Below are 25,416 nucleotides of genomic sequence, written 5' to 3' on the forward strand. Positions count from 1 at the left end.
CCCGTAGACCTTTCAATTTTGCGTCAAGGTAGGTAGTAAATAAGTCCAAAGCCTGGAAGGCGTCGTTATTAGAACTAACTGGTTTTGGGGCCGGAACACTATCCGTAGGACCAATACTATCCCCCTCGGTATTTAACTCGGTCATATCAGCGATAACAAGTACGTCCGGACTGATCAACAGCTAGGCGAACACAGACACCTGTACGTGTCGCTACTGTCCCAAGCATACCTGTCCCACGTGCACTAGTAGCTGCACGTGCGAGACAAGACACGGACATCCCGTCCACTCGTTTACATAACAATGATAAATATATTTATTCTGACAACTGAATGTAGATAAACCTGCTGTGAATCTACAAGGACACCTGCAATCTATTCATGTATTCATTGTCTTTATTTGAACCTCATCAATAAAGGTTAACAGAGTATTTCAAAAACACTCAAAGAATTGAATAACTTTTACCTCATAAGTAAAGTTTACTGTATCATCTATATGATTTTTGATAAAATAAAAGAATTCAATATTTTTTTATTCAGAAATGTGACAAGGTTGTATTGATATGCTGTTGGTCAGAGATATTTTAAGGTTTGATTTATTTTCAGGAATATCACCAGATAAACAGAACCTGCTAGTGAGGTCTGACAGTCAGTTCTTTCCCCCAGAATCCAAGTCAGCCCCAGCCACACCTGTCAATCAGAAATCATTGGACTTTGGGGCTCTGGATAGTCGGTTCAGACTTTCCTCTGCCCCAACCCCTCTCCCTATTGCCAGTTCTCAGACAAAGTACGTTAATATGGTTATAGTCACCACTGCTTCTCAGTTAAAGTACCTGCTATATAATGGAGATAGGATGTGTCGTCAATGCAGGTTCTCAATAAAACTGATCAGACATGTTTGGTTCTCAAAGAATGTTAAGATGTGTAGTAATTCTCAGACAGGTTATTTATAATGGAGATAGGATGTGTGGTCAATGCAGGTTCTCAATAAAACTGTTCAGACAAAGAATGTTAAGATGTGTAGTAATTCTCAGACAGGTTATTTATAATGGAGATAGGACACTGGTTCTCTGTCAAAGCATGGCTAGAACAAAATTGTTTATTTTGCAATACAGTAAAATTCCAGTATATGATTACTACTACTGTTAACTTGAGACGTGATCTCATTTGTAGACAAAAGGTGTTGACTCCATCAGAGGTAGCCATGATGAAGAACCATCAGTTGATGATTGCCTATAAAACAAGGATGGGAGGCCTGGGCACCCGAAAGTCGGCTGCCGCCAGTTTGGTATGAATTGCTCAAAAAAAGATAGAACAAAGATCTATTGTCCTCGTGTTAATGATGTTAAAACTTTCTCTTCCAGGTGGGAGTTTTGTATTTCTTCCAAATTTGAAAAATGCACAATTTCAGGATACATGTTATGCTATGATACCCGCTCAAATGATTTGTGTCAGTGATTTCCCTAACAATGAATTCAGTATTGCACAGTTTTGTCAATGCATACAAATCTTTTGTATCTTAGTCTCAAGATCAAATTGCCATAAATGAAACACATTTGATTTTTTTATTTACGACGATCTCTTCTGCATGTACCTTTCACCACTGTAGATCATCATGGACTCATCCATATCAATGCATGGTAGAGTCTACTAAAGTTACCTAGGGGTGAAAGGGTTAAGTCTCATTATGTTACAGTATGGTAGCATATTCTTATTATATCATATGATATCCGTGGGGTTATAACAGATCTGTTTACTATTGGTCAAGGGAGATAACTCACATGAGCTTCCTCAATATGTTCTCTATTTTTTCAGAGTTTGACATTACAGAGGAAGATAGCTGAAAACTTAGCAATTGCAAAGGCTCAAGAAGAAGCTGTATCCTTCAAAGGGAGCTAACTGTGACTGAGCCCTGGTTAACACTGTACACATTAGTGTATGAGGGAGATCCATAAGAACTGACATCAACCTTGTTGTTAAATCGGGTTGATTTGCTGGATAAATACTTTGTGGTAAAAGGGATGTTAAATCCCCATATAACTGTGCTTGTATTTCTGTGTAAAACTCTATGTAACTTTCATGGTATTTAAAAATGAAAATTATTTACTTACATGTGTGCATCTTAGAAACTAAGAATTTATGAAACATCTGCATTAAAAAATATAAGATTTTGAATGATGTTTACAACAAATTTTGGTTTTCCTGGGACATATTGGGAGTAACTCCCCTTAGTATGTATTTCTGTGCAGATGGACTGTGAAGTTCTTGAAATTTGAGGATGGCTGTACAAATTCAAATACTGTATTTAATAATATCAAAAGAACCCTTAGATTATTTGTTTCAGTCTGGGACAGGGATTGTCTCTTGTGTTGATGTTCAGATGTCAGGGATGTGTCTCTGATGGAGGCTTAATTACCGAAGTTGGGAACTTAAAATTACTATTCCAGGGGGGATTCTAATGGATACATATAGAATGATACTGTTTAAAGCAGATTTGTGGAAATGCTTACTCAAGGTGAGGCTGGTCTCTATTTCTGTGTAACTGTCGTCATTAATTTTTACATCATGCATAATTGCTATCCAACTTCTTGTGTGATTAAGACCAATATTTTCCGCTGTCTGTTCTTCATCAGATACATAAAGTACCAATATTACATATTTAACATAATTTACTCTTTCCCATGTGAAAAATAAAAATGGTACACACTAAAAAGGATCTAATCAGTATGCACATATTTGAATCAAAATGCCATTTTTTTTATTTTACTGTACCCCCAACTTAGTGAGGGGTATATAGTGTACCCCCAACATAGTGAGGGGTATATACTGTACCCCCAACTTAGTGAGGGGTATATAGTAATCACATTGTCTGTACATCCATTGGTAGTAAGAAGCTATTGTACAGGATATCTTATGAACCCATTTAGTTAATTTATACACAACAGTACGTTGCGTTGTACATCTGATTAGATTTTGTTGGTCATCATAAAAGTTAAAGGGTAAAAGGTCATAGGCAAAGCGACCACCTGAAATCAAACATTACATTTTGTACCGGATTCAGTGGTGTTGTTGCTCATCATTTTTTTTTTCATTTGCTCTGCTTGCCCTGATGAGCACTGTTGAATACCATAAAGGTATCCACCCCAGTATCCCTACCGCCACTATGGAACTGACTTCCTTGCAGGGATGTTGGGTCTCCACCCCCCAGTTGTAGGAGGAAGGTTTGGGGGGGGGGGGGGGTATCTATGTGAACAAGCCTCTGCTCACATTGTTTTTATTTAAGCTTATATCAGTGAAATGATATGCAGACATAGGCATGTGGAATATTAACTAAGTTGTAAAGGTGTAATATATTACAGCTAACTTATCCTTAATTTGATAAAAGCTTGCGAAAAAGATCCAGGAAAGACAACACAGACTGGAGGAGCAAGCGGCTAGGTAATTTATTTTTATGCATAATTTGTAATATTAATAATCTTTTTGATGGAAAATTAATTGAAAAACTAAACAGAATCACAATTAAGTAATGGACATTTTTTTCGTTTTTTTCTTTTTCAAAAAAAATCTTTTTCTATTTTTAATGATTTTCCTCTATACAAATGTGTAGCATCTTCCTACAGTGTTTATCCATCTTGATATCAATACTTTGGTAATTATGTAGCTTTTATTTTTGTTTTACAACAGAAAATTTAACAGTGTTGATGGAATGTCTGAGGAAGAAGAACAGAAGAAAGAAATTTATAAGAAGGTGTTAGAATATGAACAGGACACGGTAAATACTTAGTTTGGTGACAACAAAAGCTGTTTGTAGTTTCAAAACTTTACATCTACAATTTCAGAGGAAAAAAGTTGGCCAGTTGTACTCCTAAACATGATCATATGATCTGACAGATTTTGTCCCCTCTCCTTCTCTATTTACCTACTACATCTTGTATTTACATTTTCGTATATTCTCCTTGTCTTCGCTCTTCTTTAGCTGCTTTGACCGTTGTTTATTTCAGAGTTGGTTGACAGACTTGAGACTACAACTACAAGAAAACCCTGATGATGCTCAGTTAATGCAGCAGCTCATCCTTGGTATCTTAAAGTAAGTGTTTTGTGTTTTAAACTAGTAATGTAAAAAGCTCTCTGTTGGGAATATTGCTTCTTGTGTGAAGGCAACACAGAACACAATGTCTTCCTAGACACCTCTCTGGTACGTTTTCAGAATTATGTCAACCAGGGAAGGAGGGAGGAGAAGGCATTTACTCCAGGTATTGGATTAAGTTTTACAATGTAATATAAGGTAATAGGATGGCAAAATGGTTTGCTTTTCACATTTGATTTGATTATATTTATTATTTCTATGAAAAATTCTAATATGATATTTCTGTTGACATAATATAAATGTGGTATTCCTGATAATGTTATATTCCAGTCAATGCCATGTTTTTCTGTTCATGTAATATTTCATCTGACATTGTATCCTACTGTTCATACAGGTGTTCTGACCATCCTCTAACTCAGCAGCTGAAACTTTACCAGTTCAAGCTGTACGAAAAGATCCATCCCCTCGTCTCCAAAAAGATTGAGTACCTGTCTGAGATCAAGGTTCCCCTTTCTACGAGTTTGTTTCCACCAGGGGTGGCAAAAGTATGGGACGATTCCCAGGAGTCTGGAGGAGACTCTGATAGTGACTCCCTTGAGGAGGAGGGGGAGGAGGATGAAGCAGATCAGATAGATGTATTTGAAAAAGATGAACAGAGTGTAACACCAGGTGAAAACAAATCTATGGAAGTGACAGATGATAGTAGTAATGTTGAAGATGAAAAAACTAAAGAGGAAGAAGAAAGTGAATATGTAACGGTGAACCAGCTTGAGGATATTTCTTCTGATATAAAAGAGGATTTAGAAATTGCTTTAGATAAAGGAGAAAAAGTGAAAACACAATTAAAACATGAAAACAAGGAAGTGAACAAAATTCTCAGACAAGTGTCAAATGATATTGAGAAGTACAGTTTGGAAAATATGGATGATTTGTTCGATGATGATGATGATGATGATGATGATGATGATGATGATAATGACGACAATGATGATGATGTTGATGATGATGATAACAATGATCAGGGAAATGATAAATGGATGCCTCCTCCGTATTCCTCCTTGTCAGCAACAGATAAAAACAGCACATATCATTCCAGTGAATTGGATAAAGACACACAGAATTCTGACCAATCAAAATCAAATTCAAAATCATGTGATACACAGAATTCTAACCAGTCGGAATCAAACAAAAAGTCTTGTGATAAATCAGGTTCAGTCTCGGACAGTAAGTCCTCCTCGCCCAACAGAAGACATTCGTCCAGTAACAAATTTGTACGTCGCCCACGTGTTGAGCATGTGCAGGCAATGGACAAGCAACTTGCAAATATGAAAAATGAGGCATACCATCGTCACCTGAAGGGTATATCACAGGATGTGCAGATTTATCTAGAGAAAATACAGGCCCTTTTTACCATGACATATGAACAGCTGGATTCCCCAGCAGGTCAGGACCAGTGTTATGCGTGTTTAGAGAAACCATTTTTCCAGCCTATCTGGCAGTACCTGATATCACTGTACAGGTAAGTAACAAGGTTTGCTCTATGTTTTCTGTCCAGAAAAATAGATATCTCATTTTTAGCTCGCCTATTTGGAGAATAGGGGGTCTAGTGTAATCACCCCGTCGTCGGCGTCCCACCATCAATAGGCTGTTGTCTATTATAAAGTTGGAGTATTTATATGGAGTGTAAGCAATGTTCTGAATTGTATTTTCATTATTTTAGGGGCCAAAACTGGTTAGTTATACTTGGTTCAAGTTTTTGGGCAAGTGTTTTTGTGCAGTGTTGGATTGGTCATCACGATCAATACGCTGTTGACTATTTCACGTTGGCTGGTCATCTCTTCTAATATGTTAAGGTTCAGCAAAATCTTGTTATATTGCCATCATTTGTTCAAAGAAATGTTGGCATTATAAAAGGGTTTGGCGATAAATTGAGGGAAACGTATAAGGAATTCTTAAGAAAAACATAATTAAGGGGACCTGAAAATATGTTGGCAGTAAGTGAGGTGGCAGTGAAATGACAGGCATTATATCGAGGTTTTACTGTACATGTGTGTCTATTGATATTTGCTATTTTACAACATAAGTCACCAATAGGCGAGCTATTCTGTTCTCCAACAGCTCTTGTTCATATTGAGTTTGCCTGTTCGGTAGATATTTTCTAGTTTTGAGTTAGGTAAAGAGCTTTGAGGGAAAAGTCTTACCTTAAAATATGACATCTTTCATATTTTTTTCTGTACCTAGACTGTGATTTTGTGTTGTACATTGAATGATTTTTGTATTGTTTCCTTACCTAGATTTAATGATTTTTTTTATGTAACTAGAATCTATTATTTTGAGCTGTTTCTGTACCTAGTATATATAGCGTAATCTGACGGTGTTGTTTGTATGCTTAGACTCGCTAATGAGCCAAAGGAGATAGCTGTTGCCTATGTGATGACTAGGCACCAACACAGCACCCCGAAGGACTTCAACATCAGCAAGAAGTTACGCCTGGATCAGGGGTCATGTGACCAGGACAACAGCTACCCCTACCAGCCGGCGGTGGCACAAGTACAGGCCATCACTACACAGTGTACCCTACTGGACAAGCTAGAGTGTCTAGGTAGGATCCATGTCCGTCTGTATTTCACTTGTGTACTAAAAGACCAAGACAGCTGATGCTGTAAGATTGTCCCTTTGGAGGCAGAAGGGCAGAGCTGAACTCATTCAACCCTGAAGACACATTTGAACTCTTCCAATTCAAAGGTTGGAAAAGTTCACTATGAAATTTCTTGAGTGAATGAGTTAAAACAGAAAAAAAAGGTTTATCTTTACATGTATTATCCTTAAGTACGTTTGAAATTTGAAAAAGTTTAAATGTTATTTTTCTTGATTTTTTTTGCTGGGGATACAGGGGCAGGGCTCAAAAGAAATAGAAAGCAGTTTACCTTTCAGGGATTTTGATCTTATTTGGCATACAGTTTTCCTGGACCAAAGGAATGCAACATTATATATTACCTGGTATGAATTTAACTTGTGGCCCCAAACTTTGCCAGGAGTAGAAGGACTCAAAACAAGAGATAGGAGATAATATTTAAAATACCATTCCTTGAATGAAAGTAAAATGATTATGACTTTAATTGGCATAGAGCATGTCTGGACCAACTGAATTCAACATATTATTTTATTCAAGGACAACATTTTAGTCATCTGTTGCTCTCAAAACCTGTCAACAATTTTATTAATGTTTTTGTTTCAGTGCGGTCATCCCGACAGATCTGTCAGTGTATAGAGGACCACTATAAAGGCAATAAGGCGAGTGACGACAAGGTGCCCTCTGTGTAAGTGTCATTATTATACAGCTTATTATTCATACAGGTTTGTTTAATCAATTTTGGGTAACTGGTGATCTTAAAGCAATGCAATGGATTATTTTCTGTCCATTTTGGGGTAGAAAATGGGTTAAATGGCAGTTGTGATAAAAAGCAGGCTCTGAAATATAAAGTTTCAGGAAAAAGAAAAGATAAAAATTCAAATTATTGCAATTGGTACAACCGACACATTTTGGTATCTTCATATTCCTTAAGCAAAGGCAACAGAAGGCCCACTAGTTGTACAGGGACACCACATAAGCTGGACCTTATCTAAACACTGGACATGAAGTCAAGTGGGACAGAGAAGGTCATCTCTTCCCCAAACCTGTAGGAGATTTGTGTTACTTAAGAATTACTTACTGTAAAATGTTTAGTTTATACCAGGGGACATAAATTTGAATTGTTGCAGTTTCGTTTGAAATATATTTGAGGATACGTATCTGTTGTACTTCTTTCTACAGACTCTAATCATGTGTAGGTATTTTTGGTACAAGTACACTGTGTATTCACAGTACTGCAAGAATGTTACCGAATAAAAAACAGTCTTTTATGCAGATTTTAGAGCCTATATCAGAAACAAATGTGCTTCTCTGTGGTGTTTGATTTAAGGCCTGCTGATTTTTAATGTCTACTTTAATTTATGTACCCACAGGGGAGCAGACGACCTCCTACCAATCCTGTGTTACGTCATTATCAAGGCCGCCCAGCCACAGATTGTCTCAGAGTGTCACATCATGGAAGAATTTATACATGAAGGGTATGTCACTTCTTTATCACATAATGTGCTTTGTTATCCAGTGAATATACCCATGTCATATTTTTGCGTATTGGCCCATGTAATATGACCTATCCGCCCTGTGATTGGTTGTAATTAAGTTTCAATTGTTTCAATTGTGATGTCACACCTAGGACAAGTAAATGTCGTCAAAGACTAAGGCACCAGAGTATAAATGGCGGCTTTTTACATTTTAAGGTTGCATGAAAATTGTCGTTTCACACGAATAAATGCCACAAATCTTGATTATGTGATAAAAGGGATCTTACACTCGTTTTCATTTCATATGAAAGGGCCTGTTTCCAATAATGTTAATTCTCCATAGGAGCCTGCCCCCGTATAATTTCTTATCTAGCTCAACTACTGTTTTTTTCTTTTCCGAAGAATAATTTTACACCTTTCCGACACCCAGATTTCATAATTTCAGTGAAAATGTATTTTTATAAAGTTGTCAATTTCAGCATCAAAGACATAAGTTCGTAAATAAAAGAAGGTTATCTCGAAATTGTAATTCGCAACATAGTATAAATTTCTTTTGATAAATATTTCCAAAACATCGTGTTTATTCATAAAACAAAAAAAAAAATATTCTCGGATGAAAATGCACTTGCAGAGACACAATTATGAAGAAAAATGCCATAAAATTGCAATTTTCTCCCGTTATATAGTTTTGGATGCAAATTTCCATCAGAAAATCGGATAGAGCTTTACTTGTTTCATATGTGTACCAAAAATCAGCTAATTCCATGTGGTGGAACGTTCTCATATCGCCGCCTGAATGTGGTTGTAAATTGAAAGAAAAGGGGAAATGAGTAACAACCTTGTCTGAAACCCTATTATATAGCTTATTATATACAAACTTTTATATTGAATATCAGAGCGGATATTTTCATGACAGTTTTATGATGTGTAACGACTAAATAAACAGTATCGATATAAAGATTTACACTGAGGACACCCTGATACATGAATACTGTTCTATCTCAAGTTGTCCTCTTCTGAATTTTCTGATCGTGTGGCCTTGTACATTTATCCGTATCTTCTTGTCTTTGTCTATACGTTTACGGAATCATTGACTCGACGCTAGCTATTCTTGTCTCACTTTCCTTGTTTTATTGTCCCATCTCCAAAGCGTTGTGGCTCTGTCAGGGTTGGGACCCTGACTTGTCTCACTTTCTTTGTGCCTGCCGACCACGCCACATCGAATAGATAGATTATCCATATGAAATACTTTATTTTGTTCTAAGTAATCAATCAATTCTGCGCTTCTTGGAGGTATTGAATGTGATTTATTATATTGTCTTGTTATTTTGTGTAATTAGTTGTTCGTTATTTATCACACATTTTCGCATAATTGTACCAAACTACTAAGTATTAGCTGTTTACAGCAATCATCGGTGGCTTGCTATTTTGTTACTTTATCGACGCTTCATAAACCAATCGTTATTGTTTCAAGATGGAGGGTAAATGTGTTGGAGAAGGGTGTCAAGTATACTTCAAGAAACGTAGTGGCAATAAGAACAGAAGTGCACGCAATGTAAATAGTCCACAATATAAATGGCTCCTAGATACGCTGGTGCAACAAGGATTGATGTCAGCAAAGGAACAAGCACTTATTTGCCAGAAGTGCTACATGAAGTATCTTCGGAACAAAAATCAGCCTGAACCTGAACCCGAGCAGAACCAGGAAATAGAGGAAGAAGACGACTCCCCGTCCCATATCCTGCCGTTGCTGACCCTTCATGATCTTTTGAATGGATCATCTTCACACAAAAAATGCTGTCTCTGTCTTGTTACCTTTGCAAGAAATGGAACAAAATCATCAGTCTTACCAAAACGTGCAAGACATCACCTGATCTATTCACACAAACTGTGGTGTCCCACCTCATCCCGCGTCTGCTCCATTCACCTTATTGGTAACGACTTAGATCCGTCTACAGAGGTTGTCCTTGATGGTAGAGGTTCCTTGGAATCTCAGTTACCATCAAAATCGTCCGAAATCATTAATGACCTCCTAGAGGTGTCGCACGTCCTTTCACAGAACCAGTCTGCGTTTACAATAAGCTTTTCTTCTCTTGATGACTCGGCATGCATGGCCTGGACAGGTTGGTCCAAAGATCAGTTCCTCGAAATCCACTCGCACTGTTCCCCATATCTTTCATCTGGTATATATACCAAGACTACACACGATGCTCTATTACTGTTCTGGGTAAAACTGAAAACCGACATTTCCTGGAGTCAGTGTTCTTCTCTTTTTGGAATTTCCAAGTCAAGTGTGTCCAAAACTTTCCACTCCATAGTACAGGCATTAGACACATCGATAGTCCCACAATTTCTAGGTCCGGATCACTTGACAAGAGAACAGTTGCTCGGGCACAATACTGTCTTTTCAGAAGCATTTTTTGGAGATAAAGCCACTGCCATATTAGATGGCACCTATATTTATATCCAGAAAAGCTCCGACCACAAGCTCCAGAGAATGTCCTACTGTGGCCAGAAGAAGAGAAACTATCTCAAATTCATGAGCATCGCCTTACCAGATGGCTACATTCTGGACACAGTAGGACCATTCACTGGCAGCGAAAATGATGCTACAATTACAAAAAAAGTCATGGACAAGCTAGTTACTTGGCTACAACCAGACGACAACGTTGTCGTTGACCGAGGTTTTAGAGATGTCCTACCAGTTCTCGAAGCCTCTGGCCTCAATGCTAGCATGCCGTCATACCTGAAACCCGGTCAAAGTCAACATTCTGACGTCCAAGCAAATCTTGACAGAACTATCACCAAATCGAGGTGGATTGTGGAATCCTATCATGGTCGTCTGAAACACTGGACGTTCTTCCGAACGCAATTGGTGTCTAACAGCTTTATCAATGTCATCGAGGCTTTGCTTCGAACCGTCACAGCCTGTCTGAATGGTATTAGAGGACCGATCTACCAGAGATCTCCAGAGAGAGATGCCAAAGATAGGCTAATGGCTGAACGTATGAAGGACCGTTTGACAACACCGAATGGTTTAGCTCAGAGAGTCAAGACAGATCCGGATCTATCTAGACGGGCAAGGTCCGAGTTTGTCAAGATGGATGCATCTTCCGTACTGTTTCCCCGTCTCGATCTTGATTACTTGAGAACCATTACGTGTGGAACGTATCAGATATCTCTGGCTCCTGGTTACATCGCCGAACATTTAAGTGATGACGGAGACTATGAGGTGTGGCTTTACCAGCACTCCCCAGACCTTCTCCGATGTCAAATACATTCTCGACACAAAAGCCAAACGAAATATAACGTTTGGATACGGTTCACCGTTTCACCCGATGTTGAGGCCCCAATAAAGGACTACTACTGCCAGTGCCCAGTTGGAGAGAGAACGATGGGAATGTGTGCGCACATCTCCAGTATCTTGTACTACCTTGGGTATTACAGGACGCTGGAAAACCCTCGACCATTACAACCACAGGTAAAGAAATTCCGACAAAACTTGAAATAGTTTTCCATGCGGCAACGGAGTGCATATGTCGAAAGTATGTTTGGGGCTCGATATGAAAGATCCCCGTTACCATGTGACTAACCAAACTTATAAATATAGGTATTATACAATCGCCCGTAGCTATGAACACTCCCGTAAATGCGAAAACCAACCAAAATCATAAGGAACACGTTTTGTTTGTTGTTCTGTCTATTTGTCAGCCAATGTCTTCAACCACGGGGACTTGTGAAGTAGCCATCTTGGATTTTTTTTATGAAAAAGTGTTTCTCTCACTTTTTTTCATATCTGTGTACATATTCTCAACATACCGAGCAAATACTCTCGTTTTTTTGTTAATTATCTAAAGAAAGTCGAAAATCGGCAATTCAACCATAGGCTAATTCAACCCAACATTTGAAAATGTTCCACCACTTACATTTTGATGATTTTTCCTCTCATCAATAGCATATTACGTACTGTTTAATAGGATAAAAATTGGTTTGCATCCAACGCCCATAAAAGGGTGTATTCTCTAAAAAACACAGTTTTTGTGTCTAAAATGTTATCATCGAAAATGGCATTTTTGAGATTGTTTCTTCCATAAAACAGCCAAATGGCGCGATGGAAACATGATTTTTTGTCACAATCATGCCATGAATGTATTCTTTACGGTGACCATCATTTGATTAGATTTTCATTAATATTTTACATAACATGCACATTTTATCAACACTTAGACAGCTTCTGAACGGTACAACTTTGAGGAGCCATAAAAAACAAACCAAGTGACCTAAATCTTTATACTTTATAGATTTGTGACCACAATGGCATGGGCAATGCACCACCAACAGGAAATTTGAATCAGAGAAGGGGCCGTTTTGGAAACCGGCCCTTTATGAAACTTGTCATGAATTTTTCATTTTAGCTTGCCAGAGGCTTGCTAAATTGAAAAAAAATCTAGACCCGTTTCATAAATCTCAAATGAAATGGAAACTCATGTAAGATACTATACATAAGCTATAGACATCTTTATTTCCATCTGTATTTGCTGTAAAACATTTCCATAAAAAGTAATGCTTTCAAAAATCAATAGGAATGCATGCATTGCCACATAAGCAGTATAGCTATACCTGGTATCGTCGTGGTCTTCACAGTTCACTGTCATCCATACAAACTGATTCTACTGCTACTGAATGTATATCTACCTGTTAAATCTACTCTATCACCTACAGCTGATTCATTAAGGTAATGGTATGGTAACAGTGATAGACTTCTCCATATGTTCTTTATTTAAAAAAATTTAAAAAAAATAGACCGTTATCATTTTCGTGAAGAACCTTTCAAAATGGCCATTACACTGGTATGTTGTAATGTAGTATGTCAATATGTATGTCATGTGCAGTATGACACCACTTAAAATAAACGACTTTTTCTGTAGAACTATGCACTGGATATCAATCATATTTGATCAAAAGCATTCATGGGAGGTAGGGATTCAAAATTGTACAAATGGTGTGGTTGACCCCCCAGGGCCTGAGGGGCTAGGCCAAAAAGGGTTATTTGGCTATACTGCTTTAAGTGACTACTTCTCTGGAACTAGGAGATGGATATCAACCGTATTTGACTGGAAGCATCCATAGGTGGTGGAGATTAAAAATTGTACAAATGGTTGGGCTGACCCCCCCCCCCAGGGGGCTGGGGGGGGGGGGGGCAATTTAGCTATATTGCTACAAACGACTTTTTCTGTAGAACTATGCACTGGATATCAATCATATTTGATCAAAAGCATTCATGGGAGGCAAGGACTCAAAATTGTACAAACGGGGGGCTGAGGGGCAGGGGCCAAAAAGGGTATTTGGCTATATTGCTTTAAGCGACTTCTTCTCTGGAACTAAGAGATGGATATCAACCATATTTGACTGAAAGCATCCCTAGGTGGTGGTGATTCAATATTGTACAAACGGTTGGGATGACTCCCCAGGGGGCTTAGGGGCGGGGCCAAAGGGGGCAATTTGGCTATATTGCTACAAACGACTTTTTCTATAGAACTGTGCACTGGATATCAATGCTATTTGATCAAAAGCATTTATGGGAGGCAGGTATTCAAAATTGTACAAATGGTGTGGCTGACCCCCCAGGGGGTTGAGGGCGGGGCCATAAAGGGTATTTGGCTATATTGCTTTAAGTGACTTTTTCTCTGGAACTAAGAGATGGATATCAACCATATTTGACAGGAAGCATTCCTAGGTGTTGGTGAATCAAAATTGTACAAATGGTGGGGCAAACCCCCCAGCTAAGGGGTGGGGCCCAAAAAAGTTTATTACTTGAAAATGGTTGAGATCCCTACCGTATAACCATATATACAATTGCTGAGTATTAAGAGAAGAATGCACATTTGCTTCCAGGATGGCCCTAGGGTTTGGCCCCACCCTTGGAGACATAGTCCCCGGGTCATAACTTTGAAATGGTTGAGATCCCCAGCCCAAAACTATATATACAAATGATGGGCATAAAGAGACGAACGTAGTCCTGATATTAGAATAGACCCTGGGGTCTGGCCACAACCCTAGGGACCTAGTTTCTGAGTCACGGCTTGGAAGCTGTTGAGATCCCCACCCCATAACCATACATTAAATTGCTGGGCATGAAAAATCTAATACAGATATGCTACAAAGATTTGCCTTGGGGTCTGGCATATTTCCTTGGATCTCATTTGGAGAACATTTTGCCATGATTGATTAGATATCTAGGTGAGCGATATAGGCTCTCTGGGCCTCTTGTTCAGAATTACGCCACTAAAATAAATATTTGTACAGAATGACACCACTGAAATAAATACTTGTACAGAATGACACCACTGAAATAAATACTTGTACAGAATGACATCACTTAAATATTTGTACAGTATGAAATCACTAAAATAAATAATTGTAAAGAATGACACCACTAAAATAAATACTTATAGTATTGCACCACTAAAATAAATACTCATAGTATTGCATCACTAAAATAAATACTTATAGTATTGCACCACTAAAATAAATACTTATAGTATTGCACCATTGAAATAATAACTTATAGTATTGCATCACTAAAATAAATACTTATAGTATTACACCACTAAAATAAATACACATAGTATTAAACTACTAAAATAAATACTTATAGTATTGCACCACTAAAATAAATACTTGTAGTATTGCATCACTAAAATAAATACTTATAGTATTGCACCATTGAAATAATTACTTATAGTATTGCACCACTAAAATAAATACTTGTAGTATTGCACCACTAAAATACTATAAGTAATTATTTTTGTGGTGCAATACTACAAGTATTTATTTTAGTGATGCAATACAACAAGTATTTATTTTAGTGGTCTAATTCTGTACAAATATTAATTTTAGTTGTGTAATTTTGTACAAATATTAATTTTAGTGGTGTAATTTTGTACAAATATTAATTTTAGTTGTGTAATTTTGTACAAATATTAATTTTAGTGGTGTAATTTTGTACAAATATTAATTTTAGTTGTGTAATTTTGTACAAATATTAATTTTAGTTGGGTAATTTTGTACAAATATTAATTTTAGTGGTGTAATTTTGTACAAATATTAATTTTAGTTGTGTAATTTTGTACAAATATTAATTTTAGTTGGGTAATTTTGTACAAATATTAATTTTAGTGGTGTAATTCAGTACAAATATTTATTTGAGTGGTGAAATTCTGTCAAGTATTTATTTTAGTGGTGTCATTCTGTACAAATATTTATTTAAGTGGTGTAATTCAGTACAAAATGGTATTTTAGTGGTGTAATTCTGTACAAGTATTTATTTTAGTGATGCACCACTAAAATAAATACTTATAGTATTGCATCACTAAAATAAATACTTGTAGTATTGCACCACTAAAATAATTACTTATAGTATTGCACAACTAAAATAAATACTTGTAGTATTGCACCACTAAAATAAATACTTGTACAGAATTACACCACTAAAATAACATTTTGTACTGAATTACACCACTTAAATAAATACTTGCACAGTATGACACCACTAAAATAAATACTTGACAGAATTTCACCACTCAAATAAATATTTGTACTGAATTACACCACTTAAATAAATATTTGTACAGAATGACACCACTAAAATAAATACTTGTACAGAATTACACCACTAAAATAACATTTTGTACAGAATTACACCACTAAAATAACATTTTGTACTGAATTACACCACTAAAATTAATACTTGTACAGAATTACACCACTTAAATAAATACTTGCACAGTATGACACCACTAAAATAAATACATGTACAGAATTACATCACTAAAATAAATACTTGACAGAATTTCACCACTAAAATAAATATTTGTACTGAATTACACCACTTAAATAAATACTTGTACAGAATTATACCACTCAAATAAATATTTGTACAGAATAACACCACTAAAATAAATACTTGTACTGAATTACAACACTAAAATAAATACTTGTACAGAATTTCACCACTCAAATAAATATTTGTACTGAATTACACCACTTCAATAAATACTTGTACAGAATGACACCACTCAAATAAATATTTGTACAGAATAACAGCACTTAAATAAATACTTGTACAGAATGACACCACTAAAATAAATACTTGTACAGAATTACACCAATAAAATAAATACTTGTACAGTATGACACTACTAAAATAAATACTTGTACAGAATTTCACCACTCAAATAAATATTTGTACTGAATTACACCACTGAAATAAATACTTGTACAGAATGACACCACTGAAATAAATACTTATACAGAATTACACCACTAAAATAACATTTTGTACTGAATTACACCACTTAAATAAATACTTGCACAGTATGACACCACTAAAATAAATACTTGTACAGAATTACTCAACTAAAATTAATATTTGTACAAAATTACACCACTAAAATTAATATTTGTACAGAATTACACCACTAAAATAAATACTTGTGCAGAATTACACCACTAAATAAATATTTGTACAAAATGACACCACTTAAATAAACATTTGTACAGATTTACACCACTAAAATAAATTGTTGTACAAAATGACACCACTTTACAGATATTTGTACAGAATTACACAACTAAATAGATATTTGTACAGAAAAATGATTTATGTTTGCACCCGGTATGTGAAATGAGAAAAATCGGGAGAAATAGAAAGAAAGCATGGTATTGCCAAGTAACAAAATGAAAACATTTTTTTTTTGTAACAGGATCACCCCATTCTTCTGGGATCCTGCCAGATCTGAAATTGCATTATATATCACATTTCTTGTTTATCTTCTCTCCTCCAGCTGAAGTTGATTGAGTTCTATGCCATTGAATGACACAAGTTTTACAACTCGTTCAATCATTACAAGATATGTTGGATCACATTGTTAATTAGTGGAAAACTCTTAATTGAAAATTCTCTGACAGAAATAAAACAGAAGACGACTGATAGATTCATTCTGGACTCAAGATATTACTTTTATTACCAACTTATCGTACACATCTTTAATTTGGACGATAGCATCAACGATATCCAATTATTATTAATTTCTCATGTCTTCTTGTTTTTAATTTTATTCGTATTCGGCAGTGATTTATACTTCCTGGTAGTCCTGTTAATATGAGACCTCGATTCCCGATCTGTGTAAACACAGAAGACCTCCAATTATAGTGCCCCCTAATGGATAGGTGAATATTGCATCTGCCAGAAATGTCACGTCACAAATGTGTGATAGCGTGTTGTTATCAATGGTCATCTTACTGGGGATAATTATGCTATGGGAACAGTTTCCATGGAAATTGACCCATCACATGATTGTATGACAGGAATCAGAACTATTGTTTTTGGGAATACCTATGACTGTATGAGTGGTATCAGGGTTATTGTTATAGGGAATACCTATGACTGTGGGAGTGGTATCAGGGTTATTGTTATTGGGAATACCTATGACTGTGGGAGTGGTATCAGGGTTATTGTTATAGGGAATACCTATGACTGTGTCAGTGGTATCAGGGTTATTGTTATAGAGAATACCCATTACTGTGTCAGTGGTATCAGGGTTATTGTTATAGGGAATACCCATGGCTGTGTCAGTGGTATCAGGGTTATTGTTATTGGGAATACCTATGACTCTATGAGTGGTATCAGGGTTAATGTTATAGGGAATACCTATGACTGTGTCAGTGGTATCAGGGTTATTGTTATAGGGAATACCCAAGACTGTGTCAGTGGTATCAGGGTTATTGTTATTGGGAATACCTATGACTGTGTCAGTGGTATCAGGGTTATTGTTATAGAGAATACCCATTACTGTGTCAGTGGTATCGGGGTTATTGTTATAGGGAATACCCATGGCTGTGTCAGTGGTATCAGGGTTATTGTTATAGGGAATACCTATGACTGTGTCACTGGTATCAGGGCTATTGTCATTGGAAATACCCATGACTGTGTCAGTGGTATCAGGGTTATTGTTATTGGAAATACCAATGACTATGTTAGTGGTATCAGGATTATTGTTATTGGCAATACCCATGACTGTGTCAGTGGTATCACTATTATTGTTATTGGGAATACTCATGACTGTACCAGTGGTATCAGGGTTATTGTTATTTGGAATACCCATGACTGGCAATGGTATCAGGGTTATTTATTTATTAGGGAATACCTATGATTGTGTCAGTGGTATCAGGGCTATTGTTATTGAGAATACCTATGACAGTTTCAGTGGTATCAAGGTTATTGTCATTTGGAAGATCCATGTCTGTGTCAGTGGTATCAGGGTTATTAGCTCACCTGCCCGAAGGGCAAGTGAGCTTATGTTATGGTGCGGCGTCCGGCGTCCGTCTGTCCGGCGTCAACATTTTACTTTGAACAACTTCTTCTCAATAACCAAAAGGCCCAGGGTACTGATATTAGGCCTGTAGCATGCTGGGATGAAGGGCTACCAAGTTTGTTCAAATGAATGACCTTGACCCACTTTCAAGGTCACTGGAGTCAGATTTCTTAAAATCTTCAAACAACTTCTTCTCAATAACCAAAAGGCCCAGGGTACTTTTATTGGGCCTGTAGCATGCTGGGATGAAGGGCAACCAAGTTTGTTCAAATGAATGACCTTGACCCACTTTCAAGGTCACTGGAGTCAGATGTCTTAAAATCTTCAAACAACTTCTTCTCAATAACCAAAAGGCCCAGGGTACTTTTATTGGGCCTGTAGCATGCTGGGATGAAGGGCAACCAAGTTTGTTCAAATGAATGACCTTGACCCACTTTCAAGGTCACTGGAGTCAGATGTCTTAAAATCTTCAAACAACTTCTTCTCAATAACCAAAATGCCCAGGGTACTTATATTGGGCCTGTAGCATGCTGGGATGAAGGGCTACCAAGTTTGTTCAAATGAATGACCTTGACCAACATTCAAGGTCAATGGGGTCAGATGTCTTAAGATCTTCAAACAACTTCTTCTCAATAACCAAAAGGCCAAGGGTACTTATATTGGGCATGTAGCCTGCTGAGATGAAGGGCTACCAAGTTTGTTCAAATAAATGACCTTGACCAACATTCAAGGTCAATGGGGTCAGATGTCTTAAGATCTTCAAACAACTTCTTCTCAATAACCAAAAGGCCAAGGGTACTTATATTGGGCATGTAGCCTGCTGAGATGAAGGGCTACCAAGTTTGTTCAAATAAATGACCTTGACCAACTTTCAAGGTCACTGGGGTCCGATGTCTTAAAATCTTCAAACAACTTCTTCACAATAACCAAAAGGCCCAGGGTACTTTTATTGGGCCTGTAGCATGCTGGGATGGAGGGCTACCAAGTTTGTTCAAATGAATGACCTTTCCCACTTTCAGCCTAATGTCCTTGTTCGTCATTCGAGGTCACAGGCGTCATATGTTTAAATCTTTTAGTAGGTTCTTATGCATCAAACACTGATATTCTGCCTGTAGCTGTTATTTAGTGCACTATCAAGATTACAAGTGTGAGATTAATACCAGGTGAGCGATGCAGGCCCATTGGGCCTCTTGTTGTTATTGGAAATACCTATTACTGTGTGAGTGGTATCAGGGTTATTGTTATAGGGAATACCTATGACTGTGTGAGTGGTATCAGGATTATTGTTATTGGCAATACCTATGACTGTGTCACTGGTATCAGGGCTATTGTCATTGGAAATACCCATGACTGTGTCAGTGGTATCAGGGTTATTGTTATTGGAAATACCTATGACTGTGTGAGTGGTATCAGGGCTATTGTTATTATAAATACCCATGACTGTGTCAGTGGTATCAGGGTTATTGTTATAGGGAATAACTATGACTGTGTGAGTGGTATCAGGGTTATTGTTATTGGAAATACCTATGACTGTCTGAGTGGTATCAGGGTTATTGTCATTGGGAATACCCAAGACTGTCAGTGGTATCAGGGTTGTCATTGGGAATACCCATGACTGTCAGTGGTATCAGGGTTATTGTTATAGGGAATACCTTTGACTGTGTCACTGGTATCAGGGCTATTGTTATTGGGAATATGTATGACTGTGTCAGTGGTATCAGGGTTATTGTTATAGGAAATACCTATGACTGTGTGAGTGGTATCAGGATTATTGTTATTGGCAATACCTATGACTGTGTCAGTGGTATCAAGGTTATTATTATTTGGAATACTTATAACTGTGTCAGTGGTATCAAGGTTATTGTTATTGGGAATACCCTTGACTGTCAGTAGTATCAGGGTTATTTATTTAATAGGGAATACCTATGACTGTGCGAGTGGTATCAGGATTATTGTTATTGGCAATACCTATGACTGTTTCAGTGGTATCAAGGTTATTGTCATTTGGAAGATCCATGTCTGTGTCAGTGGTATCAGGGTTATTAGCTCACCTGCCCGAAGGGCAAGTGAGCTTATGTTATGGTGCGGCGTCCGTCGTCCGTCTGTCCGGCGTCAACATTTTACTTTGAACAACTTCTTCTCAATAACCAAAAGGCCCAGGGTACTGATATTAGGCCTGTAGCATGCTGGGATGAAGGGCTACCAAGTTTGTTCAAATGAATGACCTTGACCCACTTTCAAGGTCACTGGGGTCAGATTTCTTAAAATCTTCAAACAACTTCTTCTCAATAACCAAAAGGCCCAGGGTACTTTTATTGGGCCTGTAGCATGCTGGGATGAAGGGCAACCAAGTTTGTTCAAATGAATGACCTTGACCCACTTTCAAGGTCACTGGAGTCAGATGTCTTAAAATCTTCAAACAACTTCTTCTCAATAACCAAAATGCCCAGGGTACTTATATTGGGCCTGTAGCATGCTGGGATGAAGGGCTACCAAGTTTGTTCAAATGAATGACCTTGACCAACATTCAAGGTCAATGGGGTCAGATGTCTTAAGATCTTCAAACAACTTCTTCTCAATAACCAAAAGGCCAAGGGTACTTATATTGGGCATGTAGCCTGCTGAGATGAAGGGCTACCAAGTTTGTTCAAATAAATGACCTTGACCAACATTCAAGGTCAATGGGGTCAGATGTCTTAAGATCTTCAAACAACTTCTTCTCAATAACCAAAAGGCCAAGGGTACTTATATTGGGCATGTAGCCTGCTGAGATGAAGGGCTACCAAGTTTGTTCAAATAAATGACCTTGACCAACTTTCAAGGTCACTGGGGTCCGATGTCTTAAAATCTTCAAACAACTTCTTCACAATAACCAAAAGGCCCAGGGTACTTTTATTGGGCCTGTAGCATGCTGGGATGGAGGGCTACCAAGTTTGTTCAAATGAATGACCTTTCCCACTTTCAGCCTAATGTCCTTGTTCGTCATTCGAGGTCACAGGCGTCATATGTTTAAATCTTTTAGTAGGTTCTTATGCATCAAACACTGATATTCTGCCTGTAGCTGTTATTTAGTGCATAATCAAGATTACAAGTGTGAGATTAATACCAGGTGAGCGATGCAGGCCCATTGGGCCTCTTGTTGTTATTGGAAATACCTATTACTGTGTGAGTGGTATCAGGGTTATTGTTATAGGGAATACCTATGACTATGTGAGTGGTATCAGGATTATTGTTTTTGGCAATACCTATGACTGTGTCACTGGTATCAGGGCTATTGTCATTGGAAATACCCATGACTGTGTCAGTGGTATCAGGGTTATTGTTATTGGAAATACCTATGACTGTGTGAGTGGTATCAGGGCTATTGTTATTAGAAATACCCATGACTGTGTCAGTGGTATCAGGGTTATTGTTATAGGGAATACCTTTGACTGTGTCACTGGTATCAGGGCTATTGTCATTGGAAATACCCATGACTGTGTCAGTGGGATCAGGGTTATTGTTATTGGAAATTCCTATGACTGTGTGAGTGGTATCAGGATTATTGTTTTTGGCAATACCTATGACTGTGTCAGTGGTATCAGGGTAATTGTTATTCGATGCAGGCCCATTGGGCCTCTTGTTGTTATTGGAAATACCTATTACTGTGTGAGTGGTATCAGGGTTATTGTCATAGGGAATACCTATGACTGTGTGAGTGGTATTGGGGTTATTGTCATAGGGAATACCTATGACTGTGTCAGTGGAATGAAGGTTATTGTCATAGGGAATACCTATGACTGTGTCAGTGGTATCAAGGTTATTGTTATTGGGAATACCCATGACTGTCAGTAGTATCAGGGTTATTTATTTAATAGGGAATACCTATGACTGTGCGAGTGGTATCAGGATTATTGTTATTGGCAATACCTATGACTGTTTCAGTGGTATCAAGGTTATTGGCATTTAGAAGATTCATGTCTGTGTCAGTGGAATTAGGGTTATTATGTTATGGTGCGGCGTCCGTCGTCCGTCTGTCCGGTGTCAACTTTCTACCTTGAACAACTTCTTCTCAATAACATGTCCTTGTTCGTCATTCGAGGTCACAGGCGTCATATGTTTAAATCTTTTAGTAGGTTCTTATGCATCAAACACTGATATTCTGCCTGTAGCTGTTATTTAGTGCACTATCAAGATTACAAGTGTGAGATTAATACCAGGTGAGCGATGCAGGCCCATTGGGCCTCTTGTTGTTATTGGAAATACCTATTACTGTGTGAGTGGTATCAGGGTTATTGTCATAGGGAATACCTATGACTCAAGGTTATTGTCATTTAGAAGATTCATGTCTGTGTCAGTGGAATCAGGGGTATTATGTTATGGTGCGGCGTCCGTCGTCCGTCTGTCCGGTGTCAACTTTCTACTTTGAACAACTTCTTCTCAATAACATGTCCTTGTTCGTCATTCGAGGTCACAGGCGTCATATGTTTAAATCTTTTAGTAGGTTCTTATGCATCAAACACTGATATTCTGCCTGTAGCTGTTATTTAGTGCATAATCAAGATTACAAGTGTGAGATTAATACCAGGTGAGCGATGCAGGCCCATTGGGCCTCTTGTTGTTATTGGAAATACCTATTACTGTGTGAGTGGTATCAGGGTTATTGTTATGAATGACCTTTCCCACTTTCAGCCTAATGTCCTTGTTCGTCATTCGAGGTCACAGGCGTCATATGTTTAAATCTTTTAGTAGGTTCTTATGCATCAAACACTGATATTCTGCCTGTAGCTGTTATTTAGTGCATAATCAAGATTACAAGTGTGAGATTAATACCAGGTGAGCGATGCAGGCCCATTGGGCCTCTTGTTGTTATTGGAAATACCTATTACTGTGTGAGTGGTATCAGGGTTATTGTTATAGGGAATAACTATGACTGTGTGAGTGGTATCAGGATTATTGTTATTGGCAATACCTATGACTGTATCAGTGGTATCAAGGTTATTGTCATTGGGAATACCTATGACTGTGTCAGTGGAATGAAGGTTATTGTCATAGGGAATACCTATGACTGTGTCAGTGGTATCAGGGTTATTGTTATTGGAAATACCTATGACTGTGGGAGTGGTATCAGGGCTATTGTTATTGAGAATACCTATGACTGTTTCAGTGGTATCAAGGTTATTGTCATTTAGAAGATTCATGTCTGTGTCAGTGGAATCAGGGTTATTATGTTATGGTGCGGCGTCCGTCGTCCGTCTGTCCGGTGTCAACTTTCTACTTTGAACAACTTCTTCTCAATAACCAAAAGGCCCAGGGTACTGATATTAGGCCTGTAGCATGCTGGGATGAAGGGCTACCAAGTTTGTTCAAATGAATGACCTTGACCCACTTTCAAGGTCACTGGAGTCAGATGTCTTAAAATCTTCAAACAACTTCTTCTCAATAACCAAAATGCCCAGGGTACTTATATTGGGCCTGTAGCATGCTGGGATGAAGGGCTACCAAGTTTGTTCAAATGAATGACCTTGACCAACATTCAAGGTCAATGGGGTCAGATGTCTTAAGATCTTCAAACAACTTCTTCTCAATAACCAAAAGGCCAAGGGTACTTATATTGGGCATGTAGCCTGCTGAGATGAAGGGCTACCAAGTTTGTTCAAATAAATGACCTTGACCAACATTCAAGGTCAATGGGGTCAGATGTCTTAAGATCTTCAAACAACTTCTTCTCAATAACCAAAAGGCCAAGGGTACTTATATTGGGCATGTAGCCTGCTGAGATGAAGGGCTACCAAGTTTGTTCAAATAAATGACCTTGACCAACTTTCAAGGTCACTGGGGTCCGATGTCTTAAAATCTTCAAACAACTTCTTCACAATAACCAAAAGGCCCAGGGTACTTTTATTGGGCCTGTAGCATGCTGGGATGGAGGGCTACCAAGTTTGTTCAAATGAATGACCTTTCCCACTTTCAGCCTAATGTCCTTGTTCGTCATTCGAGGTCACAGGCGTCATATGTTTAAATCTTTTAGTAGGTTCTTATGCATCAAACACTGATATTCTGCCTGTAGCTGTTATTTAGTGCACTATCAAGATTACAAGTGTGAGATTAATACCAGGTGAGCGATGCAGGCCCATTGGGCCTCTTGTTGTTATTGGAAATACCTATTACTGTGTGAGTGGTATCAGGGTTATTGTTATAGGGAATACCTATGACTGTGTGAGTGGTATCAGGATTATTGTTATTGGCAATACCTATGACTGTGTCACTGGTATCAGGGCTATTGTCATTGGAAATACCCATGACTGTGTCAGTGGTATCAGGGTTATTGTTATTGGAAATACCTATGACTGTGTGAGTGGTATCAGGGTTATTGTTATAGGGAATACCTATGACTGTGTGAGTGGTATCAGGATTATTGTTATTGGCAATACCCATGACTGTGTCAGTGGTATCAAGATTATTGTTATTGGGAATACTTATGACTGTGCCAGTGGTATCAGGGTTATTGTTATTTGGAATACCCATGACTGGCAATGGTATCAGGCTTATTTATTTATTAGGGAATACCTATGACTATGTCAGTGGTATCAGGGCTATTGTTATTGAGAATACCTATGACTGTTTCAGTGGTATCAAGGTTATTGTCATTTAGAAGATTCATGTCTGTGTCAGTGGAATCAGGGTTATTATGTTATGGTGCGGCGTCCGTCGTCCGTCTGTCCGGTGTCAACTTTCTACTTTGAACAACTTCTTCTCAATAACCAAAAGGCCCAGGGTACTGATATTAGGCCTGTAGCATGCTGGGATGAAGGGCTACCAAGTTTGTTCAAATGAATGACCTTGACCCACTTTCAAGGTCACTGG

General features: G+C 37.8%; 1 protein-coding gene across 1 annotated transcript in view; it reads left to right on the forward strand.

Annotated features, from left to right (window-relative positions):
• Nucleotides 1–25,416, forward strand: part of LOC110443234 (VPS9 domain-containing protein 1-like) — a 51,850-nt gene that overhangs the window by 10,855 nt on the left and 15,579 nt on the right. The window contains exons 4-13 of the mRNA XM_021487321.1: nt 604–784; nt 1,171–1,285; nt 1,813–1,875; nt 3,383–3,435; nt 3,682–3,769; nt 3,999–4,084; nt 4,479–5,603; nt 6,478–6,686; nt 7,323–7,404; nt 8,090–8,194. Of these exons, the coding sequence (XP_021342996.1) occupies nt 604–784; nt 1,171–1,285; nt 1,813–1,875; nt 3,383–3,435; nt 3,682–3,769; nt 3,999–4,084; nt 4,479–5,603; nt 6,478–6,686; nt 7,323–7,404; nt 8,090–8,194 (2,107 nt within the window). The remainder of the gene's footprint in view (nt 1–603; nt 785–1,170; nt 1,286–1,812; nt 1,876–3,382; nt 3,436–3,681; nt 3,770–3,998; nt 4,085–4,478; nt 5,604–6,477; nt 6,687–7,322; nt 7,405–8,089; nt 8,195–25,416) is intronic.

This window comes from Mizuhopecten yessoensis, unplaced genomic scaffold, assembly GCF_002113885.1.
Source record: "Mizuhopecten yessoensis strain PY_sf001 unplaced genomic scaffold, ASM211388v2 scaffold716333, whole genome shotgun sequence".
Classification (NCBI taxonomy): Eukaryota; Metazoa; Mollusca; class Bivalvia; order Pectinida; family Pectinidae; genus Mizuhopecten; species Mizuhopecten yessoensis.